We start from the raw sequence: 22169 nt of genomic DNA, 5'->3' as shown, positions 1-22169 counted from the left end.
TATAGCCTGACAACCCCAGCATGTAACACGCCAGGGGTACCCCATTCCACCACCTGGGGCACACATCCCAGTTGCTCTGTGGGCAGAGCGCCTAGCCCCCGGCTAGGTTTCTGAGCACTATTTAGTCGCCTTATACGACAAGCTTAGCGCTGCTGCAGGCCTATTCTTTTAACACCCGGACCTGCACGGGGCTGAAATAAAAGGAAAACTTAAACTATAATCAACATAATTATTTTATTACAAGACCAATTCAGGACTGGTTAAAACTGACAAAAACAACATGAACCGTTCTACAAGACATAGTCACCCATTCATAGCATTATTACATCCATCATTGTCGAACTGCTAAGGAACTTTAAGTATAAAATGATTATTTTAGGGATATTGAAGATATAATTATAGTTAAAATGTAAATATAAAATTATAACAAGAAATAAACAATTCTCACTTATGAAAAAGCTTATACTTAACATATAAAACTAAGGTTTGCTCGAAGTGTATCAACAGAAATGATCACAAGCGGAAAAAACGGATGACTTTGTCCATAGTTTTAATCTCTGTAATCAGTTGTTTGGACACATTTGTAACTTGTTTCTTTCTGTACACATATCTGGTTGTAGTCGCATTGATGGTCCATGCAGGTTCCAACAATATCCTGAAATTTAAGTCATATGTTGTAAAAATGATAATGTACAATACTTGGCCTGAGTAGGAAAAAGTGAGTCGTCCACAATGAAATACAAACCTCAAGGAATCGAGAGAGTATATCGTTTACGTTGTCCAAAGGGCACAAAAATTCCTTTTTTCAAGTTTGGAAAAGCAATCATGGAAACAAAGATTCCAGCGGAAACAAAAAGAATGCAATCCACGGACCAAGATCAAAAACGGAAAACAGACACACACAACAAAGAACATAAAATAACCAAAATAATACATACAAAGCAACAAAAGTCAATAAGCAACTCGGACTCTTAAAACCAGGAGCATTGACTCGGTGCACCGGTAGGATAAGCGTCCTCTCATTTTCCAGGGTGAAGGAAAAAGAGATTGGAAAACTATGACAGGTTGAACAAATGAATTTTCATGGTTCGAATGGACACACCGTACCTGTAACAATCTACGAGTTCATGATGACGACCATAAAACCTGAAGCAACATAACCCTGTTCAAGAAGCTGAACTGTAAGAAGTCTAGCCCGATACAAAAAGTCTGCGTAGTTACGGCAAGCCCTGGCATAACATATGAGTTGTGAAAGGGTGTTGCAACAGATGAAAGAATAGTTTGGTCATAATTTTACCTTTACAATCAATTTCACCCCGTGCAGGTCCGGGTGTTAAAAAGAATAGGCCTGCAGCAGCGCTAAGCTTGTCGTATAAGGCGACTAAGTAGTGCTCAGAAACCTAGCCGGAGGCTAGGCGCTCTGCCCACAGAGCAACTGGGATGTGTGCCCCAGGTGGTGGAATGGGGTACCCCTGGCGTGTTACATGCTGGGGTTGTCAGGCTATAATACGGAAAACCTGACCGCAAACCATAGTGGTGCACCGTGTTGGGAAAGATGCCACGTTCCTCGCACGTTAAAGAACCCTTCTGTGGTATTCGATAGGAGTAGGAACCTTTGCGCTCCGCCACAGGAGGCTAAATTGCCCGACCTTGCCAATCCCTCCTTTTTCCAGTGGCAATCAAAATTTGTCGACCCTATTATCCTTGTGTCCCATCCTTTTTTTTTTCATTTCATGTTCATTTTATCATCCATTTCATGTTCATCGTCTGAATATAGCTGAAATATTGCTGCTCGGACGTTAAACCCCAACAAACAAACAAAACAATCAATCTCTAAGTGTAGGTCAATATATTAGGCTGATTTTACAGTGTTTGTAGTATCCTTTATATCAAGATCTTTTGGTAGATGTCATATATAAAATCCCCAAAACTAGGATTGTTTAACGATAATACATCAGATCAGCTATAAAGTTAGCCTCATAAGAGTGAAGGTTTGTTTGTTTGTTTGTTGGGGTTTAACGTCCGAGCAGCAATATTTCAGCTATATTCAGACGATGAACATGAAATGGATGATAAAATGAACATGAAATGAAAAAAAAGGATGGGTCACAAGGATAATAGGGTCGACAAATTTTGATTGCCACTGGAAAAAGGGGGGAGATGGGTAAGGTCGGGCAATTTAGCCTCCTGTGGCGGAGCGCAAAGGTTCCTACTCCTATCGAATACCACAGCAGGGTTCTTTAACGTGCGAGGAACGTGGCATCTTTCCCAACACGGTGCACCACTATGGTTTGCGGTCAGGTTTTCCGTATTATAGCCTGACAACCCCAGCATGTAACACGCCAGGGGTACCCCATTCCACCACCTGAGGCACCGTATTATAGCCTGACAACCCCAGCATGTAACACGCCAGGGGTACCCCATTCCACCACCTGAGGCACACATCCCAGTTGCTCTGTGGGCGGAGCGCCTAGCCCCCGGCTAGGTTTCTGAGCACTATTTAGTCGCCTTATACGACAAGCTTAGCGCTGCTGCAGGCCTATTCTTTTAACACCCGGACCTGCACGGGGCTAAGAGTGAAGGAATAGGTCAGCAAGTAGAGAAGCAGAGTTCGTTTCCACTGGGATGCCGATCGTTTGTTGAATATCGCGTTCATCACACTGAAAATGTAGGTAGTACAAACTATTGCAAATGTTGTCGATGAAAAAAATCCAGCATTTTAAAAAAAATCTCTTTCGGTATTTTAGGGATATGATTGTTTGTTAAAAGTATGAGGAATCTCTACCTACAGAAGAAATACATATTTGTATCTAGATGCACCGTCATCAGAAAAGTGATATATAATGTTTTTGAGTCGAAATTTTAACAGAGTATGGATGTATAAAGAGTTGAAAAATCAAAAGTTTTAATGCTATTGTATTCTGATAATAATCTTGAAATCAGAGTTTCCAGAAGATCTTTCGAATTTTTCAGGATCAGCATTGAATTGATATCACTACGGGAGTAATAAATGTCGTGGTAGGACTGGAGACCTCCTTTGACAGCTGTGAGTATAGAAGTTAAAATTGTGAAAGAAATTTGGTGGTACAGTTTGTAGATCCAGTATGTAGCGTTATTTGTATGTATTCTTGAGTTTAGTAATCCAGTACATAGACGGTAGATCACAATATTTGGTAGAGAGAGCAAAAAAGGATAACACAAGTTCATGGTTTTCCTCTACCGCATTTAGAGAGTGTGGTAGCAGTATATGTCTTATTACTACTATTATTGTCTACGTCTCAGATAATGAACAATGAATGTAAAACGTTTTGCAGACAAAAATAAATGATGTTTTGAGCCTTGCCTACTGGTACGACAATATATTTGTTATGTATGGTAAACAATGTTTTTGCTACATCGGTTGCTTTGAAAACTGATGTAGCATTGAAAAAAATGGCCTACTTAAAACTTTCATACGTTTCAAATTTAAGGACATCACAGCCTTTACCCAATCTGACAGAGAATCAATGTCTTTTTCTCGTTTCATCCATATCCTTGCGTAGTCGTCCGCGGCTTCCATAAGAAGTCATCAAAACATAATTTGAAAACAGGTAAGATATTTTGCATATATATAACTTTTCTTTGAATATTCTGCTGAAAAAGTTGCTGTTTCCGAAATTGAAACTACTTCATACATTAAGAATAGTAAAGGTGTTTGAATTCGAACCCTTTGTTTTAGAAAAAAGATGCATGTAGTTCTTTTTTTATATAGGAGTAATCAAGGGAACAAAAGTTGTATCGGTAATCTAAAAGTAATCAAGGGAACCGAGGTTATAGCGGTAATCAAAGAGTGATCAAGGGAACCGAGGTTATAGCGGTAATCAAAGAGTAATCAAGGGAACCAAGGTTATAGCGGTAATCAAAAGAATTTAATCCGAGAATAAAGACCAGATATGGAAAACAGACATACAAAACGTCTGCGTAGTTTCGGCAAGCTCATAACGTATGAGTTGTGACATGAACACTCCATACGCAGGCGCTGAAGGGATTTTTGTATTTTTTTTTGTTTGTTTGTTAGGGTTTAACGTCCGAGCAGCAATATTTCAGCTATATTCAGACGATGAACATGAAATTGATGATAAAATGAACATGAAATGATGATGAAATGAAAAAGGGATGGGACACAAGGATAATGGGGTCGACAAATTTTGATTGCCACTGGAAATAGGGAGAGTTGGGTAGGGTAGGGCAATTTAGCCTCCTGTGGCGTAGACCTATGGTTCCTACTCCGGGAGAATACCACAGTAGTGTTCTTTAACGTGCGAGGAACGTGGCATCTTTCCCAACACGGTGCACCACTATGGTTTGCGGTCAGGTTTTCCGTATTATAGCCTGACAACCCGAGCATGTAACACGCCAGGGGTACCCCATTCCACCACCTGGGGCACACAACCCAGTTGCTCTGTGGGCAGAGCGCCCTAGCCCCCGGCTAAGGTTCTGAGCACCATTTAGTCGCCTTATACGACAAGCTTAGCGCTGCTGCAGTCCTATTTTTTTGACACCCTGACCTGCACGTGGCCACTGGAAATAGGGAGAGGTGGGTAGGATCGGGCAATTTAGCCTCCTGTGGGGGAGCCCTATGGTTCGTACTCCGGGAGAATACCACAGTAGGGTTCTTTAACGTGCGAAGAACGTGGCATTTCTCCCAACACGGTGCACCACTATAGTTAGCGGTCAGGTTTTCCGTATTATAGCCTGATACACCCAGCATGTAACACGCCAGGGGTACCCCATTCCACCACCTGGGGCACACATCCCAGTTGCTCTGTGGGCAGAGCCCCCTAGCCCCCGGCTAGGGTTCTGAGCACTATTTAGTCGCCTTTTACGACAAGCTTAGCGCTGCTGCAGGCCTATTCTTTTAACACCCGGACCTGCACGGGCGGGATGTTTGTAAAAAGTTAACATTCCTGCAAAAATACGTTTTCAATAATACCAACAGTAACAGCGTTTTCGATATTTTCGTCAATACATTTACTAACGTTTCTTATGATTTTTAAACAAAAGATGTAGGCAGTATTGCAAATGACTATTAGATAACAAACATCCTGAAGTAATATTATTTAACGCCAAAACAAGACAGATTGTCCTCTTTCCTAAAATCAAAGCAAAAACAAAATGTCTAAATATACGAAGGAAATAGAGGAAAACACGCTTATGACTAACATTAAATATATTGTCTGGTATTTTACTGAAATTGCATGGTTAGACACTATTATTAAAACAAGTAGGATTGTAATACATTAAAATTCGATATAATGTCATTATATTGCTTACTGGTTGCATGTCCTTTGCCTCCATGTAAAGAAATCCAGAATTAGTCCTCTCAGTAACGGATGTACCTTCAGTTGAAGCGCTATTGCTATACAGATAACAATTGTTATATTCTTTAAACCCGACAGATCTACACATTGTGACTTTTAAGCATAGCTGAGCGCATTGTATGTATGATTGTGTCTTAGACACCCAAATTGTTGTACCATAGAATTCTGTGTCATTCTGGATGTTTCGTATGGTTGATATACTCCGTGCGTGATTAATTACATATAATATGATGGCTATACTGACTATTGTCACTTTTGCTGCCATGTTATAGGATTTACAGCGCGTTGTATTACTTTGATACAACAAAATCCAACCAATGGTTTTGGAGTTTAAAAGATAAAGTGTTTGATTGTAAACCGACCCTAAAATCAAAAATGGTACAATATGACTTCTATCTACATATTAAGGATTTTAGCATTTTTTCGGATATGTCGATTATGAAATAAATTCACCTTGGTGAAATATTCAGTGCAGTTATATAAATTACAGTTCGCATTTAAAAACCGGAAATACTCAACCAATTTATCAAGCAAGCTAATGGTGAACTTTTAATTGTTCAACGTTTTTCGACGATCGACCGTTTTTGCAATCTACTTCGGCATTGTACTAACTAATCAGTAAAGTACTTAATATCTTTATAGATTTGGAAGTTGCGCTTTGCTTTTACTCCGAACATAATTGTTCAACTTGAAAGTGTAAACCGCCGAAAATTGATTCCAATGTTGAATAATAAAATATGACGTTCAGATGGAACTGTTAAAAAAGCTGATTCAATATATAAAAGCTTTAATAATTCCTATCAATATCTTTATCCGACCTTCAAAAGCAATATCTTTTATCAGTGTAATAAGTGAGTGATTTGAACTTTTTATCTTACATCTTTTACAGAATATATATTGACGAGCTACTCCGTTGTTTCATACTTTAATGGGATTATTAGCCAAGTCGAAAATGTTGACGCTGCAGAAATAACTTGTTTGATCGATTTTGGGTTGTGTTGACCATTCGTGATTGGATAAACCCATTTGTTCACATAACCGAATCAGCAATATGCAAATGAAGACCAACCCATAGAAAATCCATCCGCAATGATGAAGTTATCAATGGACAATATGCAAATGGGGACCCTAAAAGGAAAATCCACCTATTAATCAAAACAATAGTATGTTGTTGAATCAGTATTATACTGAATAATGAAACTAATATAGCAATCAATTACGACGGTGACAGTTTTTAATAGTGTAAATTCCATGTACAAACAGCATGTCTACCATCGCTTCGGCAACAAACAGGGCCGTTTACAGGCATAAAACGGTATTATCTAACTTATTCCATTCATTTTCGGCGTTGAAAATTCAAAACAGCAATTCTTAAAAGAATGCTGTTATCAGTAGCCCGTAAATACATTGTATATTGATATTGCCGCCATTTGCAATGTCATTTTCACTGAATAAGAGCCTAAAAAAATATAATTCAGATGGTTAGGGATTTGAATAATATAGATTAAACACCGTTTATTTCAAGAATTTATGGATGTATAATTCTAAGATTCTAAGATTCCTTATGCTTATAGCCATTTCTGATTGGGCGAGAACGTCTTTCACGAAGTTCATACTTGCATGAACTTCTTAAATTCGTTCATACATGCATGAACGCCGGTCAGATTGAAGCCATTATGGCGGCCGTGTAGTTCGAAAGAGTGTGGTAACGAACTAAAAAGTATAATATAGCCGTCGTAAGTATGGCTTATTACACCCACGTTGATTTTACCGGTACAGTTTATTTACAGGGAGTAACTTTCAGCTCGGGGAAAGAAACTGACAAATGCTTAAAACCTAACTACAAGTAAATTCACCCCAAAATTAAATTGTCCCAGAACTAGATTCTATAAATACATTTACCGGTTCAACACATTAAAAAAATAATAACCAAATGTCGGGAGAAAAGTTATAAGGATTAAACAGCTATTTTCGGTCGTTCATGGATGTATTTTGTTTGTTTGTTTGTTGGGGTTTAACGTCCGAGCAGCAATATTTCAGCTATATTCAGACGATAAACATGAAATTGATGATAAAATGAACATGAAATGATGAAGAAATGAAAAATGGATGGGACACAAGGATAATGGGGTCCACATATTTTGATTGCCACTGGAAATAGGGACACATGGGTAGGGTCGGGCAATTTAGCCTCCTGTGGCGGAGCCCCATGGTTCCTACTCCGGGAGAATAACACAGTAGGATTCTTCAACGTGCGAGGAACGTGGCATCTTTCCCAACACGGTGCACCACTATGGTTTGCGGTCAGGTTTTCCGTATTATAGCCTGACAACCCCAGCATGTAACACGGCAGGGGTACCCCACTCCACCACCTGGGACACACATCCCAGTTGCTCTGTGGGCAGAGCGCCTTAGCCCCCAGCTAGGGTTCTGAGCACTATTTAGTCGCCTTTTACGACAAGCTTAGCGCTGCTGCAGGCTTATTCTTTTAACACCCGGACCTGCACGGGGCTCATGGATGTATTAACGGATCTCTCCACTCCCAAACATTACACATTTCACATTCATAAATTCTGGAAAAAAACATTGTTATCTATCTTATATTGAATACTTGTACATATATGATCGTCCAAAAGTTATCCCAATTTAAAAAAAAATTATTTTTTTTTTGTCTACGAAAAACACTGTACCGCGCACGCAAATATATAACTTGCACTTCAATAATGACTGCTACGCATTCTCGTCTATTTGAATACAACTAATTTTTATGTCTTGTAATTAAAAAGTGAGAAAAATTATGTTAAATGTTTCCATTCAGTCCGCTCACGTCGAGCTTCCGAAATGTATCTGTCTTGATAATTATCACTTAAGTCTTTTATTGTTTTACATTGCATATCGAAAAAAATATCAGTGAACTGAAATAGACTTACAAAACTTTGACACATAAAGTTATTAACCTTAGTATAGTATTGACTTTAAACATTAGTTGATATCTACATACAAATTGATTTAATTGTTACCGTTTTACGGTAGATACATGTATCCCGTCTGGTTTGGTCGTGTTTTTCGTAAGATTTGATATATTTAAGAGTACATAACTGTATTCTTTTAAAATGTCAGTAACAATTAATTCTTTAAATATGCAATTGTATAGGAATTTCGACATTAACCTACCAATCTGTGGTACCATTATATTAATATGTTGTTAAATATGATACAATTTTAGTAATGGAAGACATAAATTTTGATATGTTCAATAATAACAAATGTTAAGCTTTAGTTTATTTATGTTATGCGTTGGATTTTTCACAGCTAAGGCTTATTTCAAAACCAACGTATTTTATGAAAAACTTTAACCCATCGTTAGTTGACACTAACTTGTGGAGGTAGACCTAGGGGACATTACCCTTGAAATCGATGATATGTTTATATCATATTCAATTTCACCATAGCCTTTCAAGCTTTCCATTGAAACAGAATGAAATTGATCGAAGTTACATGTATTTTGATGGTAACAAGAGATTGGCATAAAATTGTTAATACAAACATTCCAATGATTTGAAAGAGTTGTGTCCATTACCCTAGGTCTACTTCCTAAATAAATCAGAAAAAAAAACAAATGATTCAATGACCAAACCTTTTCTACAGGCATAAGTGATTGCCGCAGTTTAGCGTCAGTCACAACAAAAGGTGAAGTTTCAGCTCAGAAAGATATTAACTTACAGAAGTTACAAAGCAATTCGTCAGTATTTGATGCGAAACATGTACTGATAATGCATTGACATGAAATGAAGTTCACAACATGTAAAATGATGACTATAGTGCGTTTAATATGTACTTGACGAACATACACAAGTGAAAACTCGCGTAGAAATCAACTTCCCTGTATGAACAATGAGTTAAGAAATTACATAACGTTTAAGCCCAAATATATAAAGAACCGCAACAATAAAACCTGGGAGAAATTAAGAAAGCAGCAAAAATCTTGTTTCAAAAGTAAAAAAGGGTTCTTTAAACACGTAAATATTTCTGGAAAAACCGTTCATTTACCATTTGTCTTATAAAAATGTAACCCTTGGAGAACGGAACATAATCCTGTGTGAAAACTGCAATCAGATCATATATGATTCACAAGAAGTTTCTAGGAAGTTTAATAATTATTTCTCTATAGTTGCTGATAAAATTGGGGAAAGTGTTGTATATGACTCAGATACTCAACCTAGCATAGTGAAATCATGTAAATTTGGATAAAAAAACTCAGGCATATAACATCTGACAAAATTGAAATCAAAAAACAAAGATAAACATAATATATTAAAAAAAAACCTCTGGTTATGATATAAGTTATCAAACAGTATTAACCCATAGTATCAAACCAGTTACATTGTAACATCGTTGATAAAATTGATAATTTTAGACTCTGAAAAAAGCACAGGTAACACCGATATAGAAGAAAAATGCCCCATTGAGTAAACCTAATTCTAGACAATTGAGTGTAGCACCCATTTCCCCCTCCCCCTAAGAACTCTGAAAAGGTATTTGAAATACAATCATCAGATTTTTTTAATCAATATTTGACCCTTTTCTATATGCCGTGGTAATTTCCGTGGACATTGATGTCAGACCACAATTCTCAGACTTTTAGAAGATTGGCGTGATGATTGAGACAAAAAAATAGTATGTAGCAGCAGAACTGATAGCTTTATCAAAGGCGTTTTATTGTCTATCATATATAATTTTAGTATACAAAGTGTCAGTGAATGGTGTTTCAGATAACTCTGTTTCATTATTAAAATCATTTTTGCCTAACATAAAGCAACATATAAAGTTAAATGCAGTTCTGAGCGACTATGCTGACATCAATAATGGGCTTCCGCAAGGTTCATTTCTTGGACCCATCTTATTCAATGTATTCTTAAATGACATTTCCGTGATTAAAAGAAGCTCCATGTCTAACTATGCGGACGCTAAAAAATGTTTCCACTTTGCAATTAATAGAATGGTTCAAAACTAACTAAAAACAGGCTAATTGTGACAAATTCCAAGTTTTGACTATTGGTAGTTTAACTCATGATAAAAATCAAATAAGAATAAAAATTCAATAAAATTACAAAATTTTGGACTTAACTGCGAAGAGAGTGTTAAACTACTGGGTATTAAGATTGGTTACAATCATCTTTTGACTCTCATATATGTAAACACTGCAGGAAGGCATTCCAACAGTTAAATATTTTTAGACGTTAAGGCCCTTATTATGAACATCGTTTAGTCAGATCCATTGAATTCAGTGGAATTATATTTGCTTCCAGATCAACTCTTAAAAGAGAAACGCCAAGCTCAAGCATTGACTGGATCTAAAGACGACAAAATGTCGAGTCATCTAATTAGTATTTTTTTTAAATGTTTTATTTTCCATGTAAAAAAAAGAGTGAAAAATTGAATTCATTCGTTATTTAGCTTTTCCTAGATAGGCGTGAGAAAGTAGTTTTCATACTGATATAATTTATTTTGGACACTGGGTTAGTGCCCTCATTTATAGATCTGAGATGAATAACTCCGTTAACTTAAATTTTATAACACAAATCAGTTACACAAAGAAAGAATAATGTTGAAAATAAGCAATTCCACTTCTATAAAGATTCAAAATATATAGATACAAAAATAAATTCTATCCCAATTTTAAATGAGACTTTTTCAGAACTGTTCATAATTATATGGATCCTAGAAATTTAGAGGTGAACTAACCGTTAGTGAGAAACCTACCACCAAATTTTCAGGGTGTGCATATAAACCGTTCTCTCAAACATGGAATTCAAATATGGCAAAAAACGTCATGTTGGGGATCCCTCTTCAAGGTGTCATAAAAAATTCCTAAGGCAAAGCTTTTCCATGCCATTCAGGGTTAGTTAGTCACCATACCGGTTAGTTCACCAGCAAATTTCTAGAATCTATATGTAAATTGTTCTTGTTAAGTCAGGTTGGAAATTGAGCATTTCAACATGTTATGCAGGGGGACCCCTTTTCAATTAGTTATAAAATATTTCGTAGCCTTATACTTTTAAGAACAATTAAAGGGTGAGTTTTCAATATATAGGATAGTTAACCATCAAATTTCTACGATGTGCATATGGATCGTTTCCCCAAATCAGCATCCTCCCAACACATTATTTTTTTCATTCAAGTTACGAATTAATTATTTGTAGAAATGCTTTTCCGAGGGGGAGTGAAATTCAAAAGCGGTGGTTCATTAATTTGTGTGTATTTCATTTGTTTTGGGTTTTTTGTTTTGTTTTTGTTTTTCTTTTTGTTTGTGTGGTTTTTTTTCAAAAATGGGATATAATTTGTTTAGAAGGAGAATTATTCATTTCAAACATTATTTCGTTTCTATGTAATTGAATTGAGTTATATAATTAAAGTTGACAGAGTTATAAATGTCAGATCCAGATATTTACAAATCGGGCCCTAAACCAGGGTCCAAAATTAGTTAATTATTCATATCAGTATGCAAACTAATATATTACGTCTATGAAGGCATTCAAAATTTTATTTCAAAAGTGTTCAATCTCAGTTTTAATAAAGCAATTTGAAATGCATTAGAAGTACGTGCATAAACACAATAGTGTCAAAAATGTTATTACGAACTTATTCAATGATACATAAATATTATGAAATAAAATGGCGAAGTCCGTAATTGTGGGTTTGTTATGTTCAATGGTTTTTAGATATTGGAGTTTCCCCGCGCTTTTTTACTGTTCGCTAGCTTGAGCTTGGTAGGGAAAACTCCTTTTTTAAAGTATGTTTATGTTAGATTTATCTGTAAGATATAGACTTATGAAGACTGTTCTCAGTTTGCTTCTTATTTTTCCAGATGAAAAAAAAAAACTAGCCAGAAAATTGTCTAGTTCCTGTGGGGATATTTTCACGATATTTTGTTGTTCGTTAACATTCAAGAAGCAAATCTGTAAATATCTTGCAGTCACTTGTGGTTTTCCTTCTTGTGTTAAGGTTTTTCTTGTCATCGACGATTGTATAAGTGTCATCTTCATTAATTTATCTATTTATCTGAAACGCCGGACATCCTCCGCTTCAGCCATATTTTGGTTGCAGACTATAGTTCATCATGACTGAGGTATAATACAGAAAGGGTACAATACTACTGTCCTATTGATTTTCTATAGTAAATCTATATCAGACTGGATGACATATACAGTCATGGGTACATCAAGCATGCATACTACTTTTAAATATATAATTAAAATTATTTGTTTTGTTTGCTATGCTTTGCTACATGTCCTGATATGTCCTTGTGTTTCTATACATTGTCTCATGTATCTTGTTTTAAATGTTATCATGCATGTTTAATATTCGGTTTTCTGTTATAAGCTCACTTTATATTTAAAAATATATACATGCCGAATCCAAATAAAGCTTTCATAGTTTTAATTTCAGTATTGGTAATGCCCACATTGTAGCTATGCTGAACAATCTATTCCGTTGCGCCATAAACAAATGACATTTTATAGAGGTAAATAAAACTTGTATTTTGTAAGGTACATGGATATGATACAGTAAATAAGTTTACTATCTTGTATATATTCGGTAATTATCACATTTATCTATGATCTTATATGACCGTCACTTCTGGAGTGATTTATAGTTGATTTTTTTTTCTACGGGAATCCTACATTTGAAATATAATATATTTCAATCAGTTCATGCCTATGCGGATTTATTGATGCAGTACGGATAAGAATATACTAGATGCCGAATTGAATGCGATATATTCAGCTATTGGTACTTGTTTGACATTGGAATTGTGATCCCAGTGTGTGCAAATCAGCCTCTGGTGGACTTGCGCGAATTGCTAAGCTACGTATGTTTCAATGTTATTAAAAAAGAAATATTCAATGACTCTCAGTTTGACATGTATTTCTGTTACTGTGCATATTTAATTGGTATTTAGTTCATCTTCAAGACAATAAAAAAGCTAGTCATAGAATAATCACTGAAATTAATTATTTCTGATGTTGTATTCTTTAATAAGTTTTGTTTCAAGTTGCTTTAAGCGAGGTGATATTCTCCTTATTCTATGGTGGAACAAAACGTTACTACAGGAAGTGGCGGTCCTACTTGTACCATGAGCGGCTGGTTATATTCGATTAACACTTTGAACTTTCATATTAATTGCTTATAGAAATGCTGCTGTTTTCCCCTAGAGGGTAATGGGGTGTATAACAATGTATTCCGGGAGCCTGACAAGATTTCTCTTGTTCGCTTATGCTTTTCTAGCCTGGATATATTTCAATATAAATAGCATTTATGTAAGTCATGTCAGATCCCGATAAAATTGGCAGCTGTGGCCGTTTTTCATACTCAGTAGTCTGTACCCATTTACAGTAACCCCTGTCTTAATATCCGGAGTGTCAGACCAGCATTTTTCATAGAGCTGAAAAAGGGAGATCTATGTATATATACTTTTAAGATAACCAGCTTCGTTGCCGTCAGCGCGAGACCCAACATGGTAGTCAAGGACGTTAAAACCCCTTAGTAGTAGCTTCGTTACATCATTTTTCTCATAAGTTGTGAGATATATACCAGAAATCATTGAGTTATGCCACCATTACTTTTCTTGGTTTCCGTCCTATAATAAACCGACTTCACCAGTACTGACCTCATTCATGATGTAGGGCAAATTTATTCATAAATTGACTGTAGCGTTATTTGTGGACTCGGCTAAATTTTATTAAGTTCAAAAGATGTCTACCGTTCATCAGTCAACTGCAAAATTCATGCAATTAAAAGTATGTTTATGCTTAAGCCAGATAACATTCTTTGGATTTGCGAATGAGATTTCGTGTAATCGCATTTTTGCTTCTGAACACCTGGTCTATAATTCTTATTACGCACCGCTTGTTTGCGTTACAAATAAAACACATGTAATTACTGATTTTATCAAAAGGTGTCAAAAATTGTTACATATAGTAAGTATATTTGAGGAGATTAATAATCTATAACGTACATATAATGCAGCAAGATATTTGGACATAATATTTGTCTGACCAATTTTGGGCACTGAAGTCTCCATGTTTGACGATACAAATCCCAGCTGGTCGTGTGTTTTATATTTTTAAGTACGTCCTTTTAGATTCGTGACGTTGTTGAAAAGTGGATTCAAACACAAACATGACATTATTCCAAATCATAATATACAAGTGTATATGGCTAATGTACAAGTTATTCCCAATCACAATTCCTTGTAACATTATAAGTTCTTATATACATATCATTATACATGTACATGCAAATCGGATATTGCCTCTAAAATACCGGTATTTTGATTGCAATACTCTAAAAGGAACAGACAGGTGGAACCAAACGTCATGCAGTAGCTAGGAAAAAATACCCTAAACAATTTTATCTTACTTCCTGATTAACCACCAGAACAAATCAAATGAAAAGAAACCTGATGTACCGGTCGTCTTGTAAACACCTTAAGGCTGTCGATAAGCCAAATGTTCAGTGGACATATTTTATACAGTTAAGGACCCATCGGCGCACGAAACTAGTATCGAGTACAATTGGGGTATTATGAATGTAATTGAAGGTTAGAGTATCTAGTACAATTGGTATTATGAATGTAATTGAAGGTTAGGGTTTTAACATTAATGTATTTTTTTGCCAATAATACCGAATTCTTGAAAATTCTTTTAGCCATCATTTAAGTAGCTTTTCATCGTCATGTAAGAACCATGAAGTAGTAATTTATGGACCTGAATATTACTTATTTTTAATTTTGATATGTTGTAAAGAATGCTTAAGGGTACTTAAATTTGCATAGGTTTCATACAAACTTTTTTATATGTATTGCCAAAACAAAAATCACTAAAATGCACTTTCATTTCTTGGAAAGGAGCACTAATGACTTCACTTACAAAATCCTCGCTCATTCAAAAATGCCTAAATCTAACTCAAATAAAAAAGGATGTTATTTTTACCCTCTTCCCAATAAACCATCAATCGGAATTTAAAGTTTTTATGCAGGACTACAACAGAAAACTTCTTACTTTAAACCTGCGATCTGTCTTATAGTGTTGATGGCGGTGTAAGTGTTCCTTAATGAATAAAAAGTAATAAGATAATAAGACAAGACTTGTCGGGTAATTTTCAAAATGTATCTTATATACAGGCATATTTTATAAAGGAAGTTTTAGATTCTGCTGTTTTTCAATATTCGGTATCTTTCGTAAAGTAAAATAGAAACAAAAACCCATTCTTACATGTAGTACATGTACCAGTCAAGAAAAAACACATTTTGTACCACAACAAATTCAAAGGTCATCCTTTTGAAACTGCCAACGTAATATCAACATTTGGTCATAGAGTAATCTAGGTTATAGCGGTAATCAAAAGAATGTAATCCAGGGACAAAGACCAGACATGGTAAACAGACATACACAACAAAGAACATAAAGTAACTAAAACATGTAAAGTCATACATACAAAATAACAAAAACAAATGAGCAACTCGGACTCCACTAAGAACTGGGAGCATTGACCAGATGCACCGGTAGGGTAAGCGTCCTCTGCTTTTCTAGAAACAATGCTTCAAAACAGGACCTGCTAAAATAAATATCTTCAAGAATTGGTACTGCTACAGTTAAAATGCACAACATTAAAATACCGGTGATATTTCCGTTACGCATAACTTGGAATATAATTATGTGCAATCATGTAACATTTTAATTTATTATAACGACTGTACAATGTGACATTTCAACATCAAAATTTACACATAGAAGTAACAGTACAGAACTTTGACATTCCAACGATATCATGTATCAGGAATGTTAATGCTTATGTCGGATCATTAGTTTACAAAGGAAAACGACAGAGATCAAAATTGTTCCGTCTAAAAGTGTTATGAATTGTGTAAAGCTGGGTTGATATTTGGTCGCATCTCAATAAACTTGTCGTGATGTGTGTATAATGTACAGCATGGCCTTAAGAAATATAATTATACTTACACAAAACAAAGACAAAATTGACAAATTTGGTACAGATGACCAGTAATGGCCGGGAGGAGTTTGGTTTGACTCATGGCTTATACACCATCCTTCACTGCAGTACTTCGGGATACCTATGTCAAATCAAAGACACGTGCTCGGGGTCCAAAAAAGGAAATTATACTTATTTCGTAGTTGTAAATGTATCTTAATATGATATATAAACCCTTTTCGGTCCTATCTAAAGTTACGAGGAAAAAAGTAAATTGTTTCAATGTTTTAAGGAAGACCAAACATTCATACTGGTGTTTTAAGGATTATAATAATAATAATGGTAGGTTTTTTTTTCGTAGATACCATTGTTGTTTTAAGATTTTAATACTTAATATCTAGTATTTTATTTGTTTATTATCGATGTATAAGCCAATTCTGATGCGTCAACGAATTGATATTAGATTTTAAGAATTCAATTGTACTTGATTTTTAAAAAAAAAACTAAAATAATTTATTTTTGAAAAAACAATGTTTATTTTTATTATTAAATTAAAAACAAGAGCCAGTAACTGTTTCAACAGTCACTATGGCTCTACAGTCACTATGGCTCTACAGTCACTATGGTTCTACAGTCACTATGGCTCTACAGTCACTATGGGCTCTACAGTCACTATGGCTCTACAGTCACTATGGTTCTGCACAAATGTATTAGGTTTATTACGATTTGACTTAATCGATTTTTCTATATCACACTCTGTCCATGGTCTTCATACATTTGTTGGTTTTGCAACAATACACATTATGATTTAAGGTAGATTTACAATGTACGATGTACTTCAACGAAATTACAATGTATTTTTCAGAGTTCAGTATTTTGGGGAGTTGCTCTTTCGATCTTATATGTATACGCAGTCAACGCTGACTCTCCAAGTAAGTATTGCATTGATGTAAACACTTGTACTATGGTCGCCATCCATTTATAGGATTCTTTGATGGAACGAAGTTTGACAAACCCCAATGAAACGTATTTATTCAAATCTTTGGTATCATAAATGTATGTAATTAAGTCTGACGGGTCTGCATAGTATTTTATATGCGTTTTATCTTAATGTAAATACAATCGAATCTGTTTGTTTATATATTTGTTCTTGACTTCTGCCTATCATTTTATTTTAGAATAAGCAACTAGTGTAAAAACTACTGACTGTTAATTTTCGACGAGACAAGGGGGTAAGGAACTTTGATCATTTGTGTCATTTTCAAACTCATCATTGCGTTCTGATGACAATAACAAACTGGTGCATTGTTTAATTTTCTAAAAATTGTGATGTTGTATTAGGCAATTTTTGGATATTGGCCACTTGTAGCTCTACCTGCAGTGACTATCGCTAATATGTTCAATTTACTACTTTCAGGATGTATGTCACCCGTAGAAAAGGGTCCGTGTATGGCCAACATACAAAATTACTTTTACAATACCCACAGTGGTCGTTGTGAAAAATTCACATACAGTGGATGCGGTGGTAATGAGAATAGATTCATGTCTGAGGATGACTGCATCAAAAGTTGTGCATGTCATGTAAAGCCAGATGCTGGGACATGTAAGGGATTGATGGAGAGATGGTATTATAATCCAGAGCGTGGCTGTTGTGAGAAATTTTTCTATGGTGGTTGTCAAGGTAACAGTAACAATTTCAATTCCTACCAAGAATGTACCAAGACATGCGCAGGATCTTATGACATTAAGCTTCCAAAAGGTTTAAACTGGGGGAGTTTAAAAATAACGTCCATTTCTGGTGATAGAAGTTTAGGTGGTACTTTCGGGAAAACTTTTGGAGGAAGTAGGACTGTTTGGTTACATAACGAAAATGCACCTGTGTTAGGCAAAGGTGTACTCAATGCGATGTCTAAACCTGGAATGAATCTCCTAGGTGGCAGTACACAAATTGTTGGCCGAGAAATCACAGGACCTGGATTAATCAAGTCTGAGAAAACAAGCAGTTCTTGGTCATCGGGTCCAATAATGACAGGAGGTAGCAGAGTTTCGATGTCCTCCGGTCCTGTTGTTTCGGGAATGTCGAGCATGTCGAGTTCTTCGGGAATGACTGGTGGCGGGCGAGGTGGTGAAGCTGGAATGAGTGGAAATGGAGGCATGGTGAGTGGAAGAGGAGGTATGATGAGTGGTGGAGGTGGCATGATGACCGGCGGAAGTGGAATGATGGGAAGTGGTCGCAACGGTGGTTTTGGGGGAAGGACTGGCGGAGGTGGGGTTCTAAGTGGAGGATTTGGAATGGGGAATTCTGGTAGAGTCGACCCTGGAGGCTTTAAGATATCAAGTGGAGGCGGTATTGTAAGCGACATGCCAAAAAGTGGCGCTACGTCTGGCGGGAAAAGAGGTTCGATGTCAAATATGTCTGGTGGAAAAATACGTTCTCAGATTCAGCCTCCTTGGATGGGAAGAATTGTTGCTTAAAAAAAGAATGATTGTAACGTATTATTTGACTAGCAACATTTACTGCATCGTTATCAACATTTTTTCTGTTCTTCTTATTTTATTTCGTATTCGAATATATTGATGATAAATGTTTCAAAAGCGACGAAAGGCATACAATGCAAAAAAAACTATGTTGTGACAAATAAGAATACAGATGTTTTGAACTTGAATTCGAGAATGTCCTTGCTCGTGAAGCAATACTTTATATAGGGATGACTCAAGCAATAATTGAATTGCTGATATTGATTGACTCTTTTTCAATGCATTTATCAGAAGATACTGTTGAATTAAAAATGGATTAATAACTTTGATCAAATGATAAAAAAAAATCATTGAATAGGAACAACTGAGAGATACGTTAAAACAACATTTCTTGAACGTAAGAAATGTTGTTTTCTCAAAGTAAGGAATAGAAATAATACAGGTGTAAGTTTCAGGCATAAATAGTCTAAATTACAGAAAATTCAATGTATGGAACCTTAATCAAGCGCGTGAAAGCTTACATGTAACACGCACATGGTCCAATATAACGAAAACATCACATCATATAGAAAATGATCACTTCACAGAGTTTTCAGAAATCCCTCTTCGCGTTTTAATGGATATAAAGTGCTATACATCTATAAGACTCGGAAGTGCGGTGTGGACGTAGGAGTGCGGTGGTCGCGCTGTTCTGCCATGGCCAACACTGAAGTACGTTGGTGTGTAATGCTAATACGCGGAAGTACGTTCGTTTATATTGTGCGAAGATGCGGAAGTGCGATGGTATCCCATTGCCGTGGCCACGAAATTGTACGCTTGTAAATTGAAGATGTTACTTGAATCGACTTTCTTGCTGCATCATTAAACTTTATACGATCATTTTTACCAAGAGATACATCAGAACGCAAAATCAAAATATGGGGTCCTGGATCGATTATCGAGTTAAGTAAATTTTGGCGGGACATTTAGATCAAATTGTAGATTTTCGGTAACTGTTTTAGTATTCCTTAGTGATAGTATAGTGAAAAATGGAAGTAAAATTAGTATAAATTTTAATTAGCTTTTTAATTTCCTAAATAATTGGAAGTATGTCAAGCCCCTGTGAAAGGAATGGAAGTAAAGTTGTTTCTATTTGCAAATAGACTGCATAATTATACATGTACCTGTAGAATCATTTTGTTAAGTAAATAAGGTATTTCAAGATTTTCGTATATTTACGATATTAACGGAAAAACGTCGACATGAGAGTCGAAACATTTTAGCCAAGCACAAAAAATGCACCTCAGTGTAATGGCCAACACATTTCCGTGTTGCTACTGGCAGTTAACAATCATTTCTAACCATCGCAGTTCAGCGTGATCACAACGCACGTCAGCGTATTACCATCGCTCTTCCGCGCGACCATCGTGGTTCCGAGGCTTACATATCAATTCCTTTAAACAAGCAAATAAGCTCATCGTATGTTAAATACATAATGGGTACTCTACAAAAGTCTTTTCTTTATTGTTGGTGACTATTGAATGTATATTGTATAACAAGTAATAAGAAAATATTTCAACGAAAAGTGAAAACATACAAATATAGACACAAATTAGTGTTCCAATATACAACATGTATACAGAGTTCCTAAATATAGAAACACACATTTATCTTAATTGTCATCATCGGAACCCCTCGGAATTCAGCAATCTTGTGCACGCCAACATTTCTGTTTTTTTTTTTTTTTTTATTTATTTTCAACAACCGAAAGACAACAATATTTAAGACTCATATCTTTTATTAATCTAATTCAAGGAAGCACTTTTTTAATTGGATGACAAAATATCCACCATGTCAAAGACATGATTTTGTTATGTAACAGTTACGTCACCAACGTTAACCTTTTTGAAAATTAACTCGTTAAATTTCAATACTTATATACTAATATTTTAAAAATCATAATAAATGTGCTGAATATATGGCTTCCTAGTTTGATATTTTTAAATTTTTTAAGTACTTCTTGTATATACTTCCTACATATTCCAAATGCTGCTGGTGAGAGGTTACTCTGTGAAGCCAATGTAAAGCATATCGCAAGTTGCAATATTTATAAGATTGGTATTTTTAAATTTATTTAAAGTGACTTATATTTTTTTTCGATTTAAAATATCAACATTAATGCTCGTAGTGAACACTTGAAAACAACCTTCTCATGGTGTTACTTAGTGAGCGCAACGGTCTTTATAATCAGAAAAATAGTCAGCGCTTCTGTCAATATAAGATGTTGCAGATATACTGGCTTTACACGGTTAGTGCAAGTAAATTTGTATGTTTCAAAAACATCTCTTTATCTCATTATAAACTTCAAAATTACACGATGTAGAGTTGAATAAATACTTTTTCTCGAAAAACTGACTAGGTTAAATTTAGAAACAAAAACACTTTTATTACACATAAAAAACATACATCTTTATTGTTATTTGAGTTTTTTATACTCTTTGTCTATATTTATCACAATACCATTGAAAACGAAAAAACGTGAATAAGATCTAACATATTAAGGTTATTACAAAACAAACCTGAATTAATTATGTCATTTTATAGCCGAAGGGAACACATGACGATTTATCAACGCCCTTTTAAACATATATGTATAGTTATACAGTGCAATGAACGTTTATACTTGTGTATTGCCATTTATTTGACTAGTTTACATTAATAATTGTGTGAAAAACGATTATGCCTTGTACATTCTTATTTTATACTTGCTTAGTTGTCACGCTGATCAAAGTGTCTCGGTGAATGGAAGTTTTACAAAAGAAAAAATATGCATACTTACAGTGTTAATCCTTGAAATTTTAAATGCCATTTAGTGTACGCCAGGGATATCCTTTTCAACCTGTTATTTATATCACAAATATGTGGCCTGAAATTTGTTGTAATTTTTTATTTCAATCAAGTTAAACTTAAAAACATACACCTTCGTAAAAGATTTTTTTATTTTACGTTTTATTGGACACGTTAGTAAATAACTTTCATATTAATGTGTTTAGCAAAAACATTCATACCAAACATGGTTATATTTGCAATATATTAGCGATTGATAATCCATTGATTAATATAAGCCAAAGACAAATTACTCGTATATCAAACTATCTTTTTGTAAAATAATTTCAAAATAAATAAGCTACCATATCATTGTTTAATTAATCCTACATGAAATAGTTGCACTGAAATAACAATATTTTACGAACATCAAATTTAAATTTGTGTCAAATTGACAAAGCGATTCTCTGGGTCGGTATGTAAATAAAACATAATGTAATGGATAATGGTTTTGTGCGAATTCATTAAAAT

General features: G+C 35.2%; 2 protein-coding genes across 2 annotated transcripts; one reads left to right on the top strand and one right to left on the bottom strand.

Annotated features, from left to right (window-relative positions):
- Positions 1 to 215: 215 nt before the first annotated feature.
- LOC148624700 (uncharacterized) lies at positions 216 to 5679 on the bottom strand. Its single transcript, XM_088571179.1, has 2 exons — positions 5314 to 5679; positions 216 to 655 (listed from the first exon to the last, which is right to left on the bottom strand). The coding sequence occupies exons 1-2, from the start codon at positions 5623 to 5625 to the stop codon at positions 551 to 553; spliced, it is 417 nt and encodes a 138-aa protein (XP_088427305.1). The 5' UTR covers positions 5626 to 5679; the 3' UTR covers positions 216 to 550.
- A 10889-nt stretch (positions 5680 to 16568) lies between these two features.
- Positions 16569 to 20850, top strand: LOC148624699 (uncharacterized). The gene is made up of 3 exons (XM_088567539.1): positions 16569 to 16697; positions 17221 to 17287; positions 17773 to 20850. The coding sequence occupies exons 1-3, from the start codon at positions 16695 to 16697 to the stop codon at positions 18828 to 18830; spliced, it is 1128 nt and encodes a 375-aa protein (XP_088423665.1). The 5' UTR covers positions 16569 to 16694; the 3' UTR covers positions 18831 to 20850.
- Positions 20851 to 22169: the final 1319 nt, after the last annotated feature.

This window comes from Perna viridis, chromosome 2 (assembly GCF_037379345.1).
Source record: "Perna viridis isolate PV_CMFRI_1.1 ecotype Kerala chromosome 2, ASM3737934v1, whole genome shotgun sequence".
In the NCBI taxonomy this organism is placed as follows: Eukaryota; Metazoa; Mollusca; class Bivalvia; order Mytilida; family Mytilidae; genus Perna; species Perna viridis.
Note: the sequence above shows the minus strand (reverse complement) of the source record. Positions and strands in the feature narration are given on the sequence as shown.

Bases quoted from the DNA above. Each gene is read 5' to 3' on its own strand.
- LOC148624700 (XM_088571179.1), bottom strand. From the start codon at position 5,625: ATGGCAGCAAAAGTGACAATAGTCAGTATAGCCATCATATTATATGTA. The intron at 656-5,313 runs GTAAGCAATATA...CTTAAATTTCAG, and splicing joins AGGCAAAGGACATGCAACCA to GATATTGTTGGAACCTGCAT.
- LOC148624699 (XM_088567539.1), top strand. The intron at 17,288-17,772 runs GTAAGTATTGCA...TACTACTTTCAG, and splicing joins AGTCAACGCTGACTCTCCAA to GATGTATGTCACCCGTAGAA.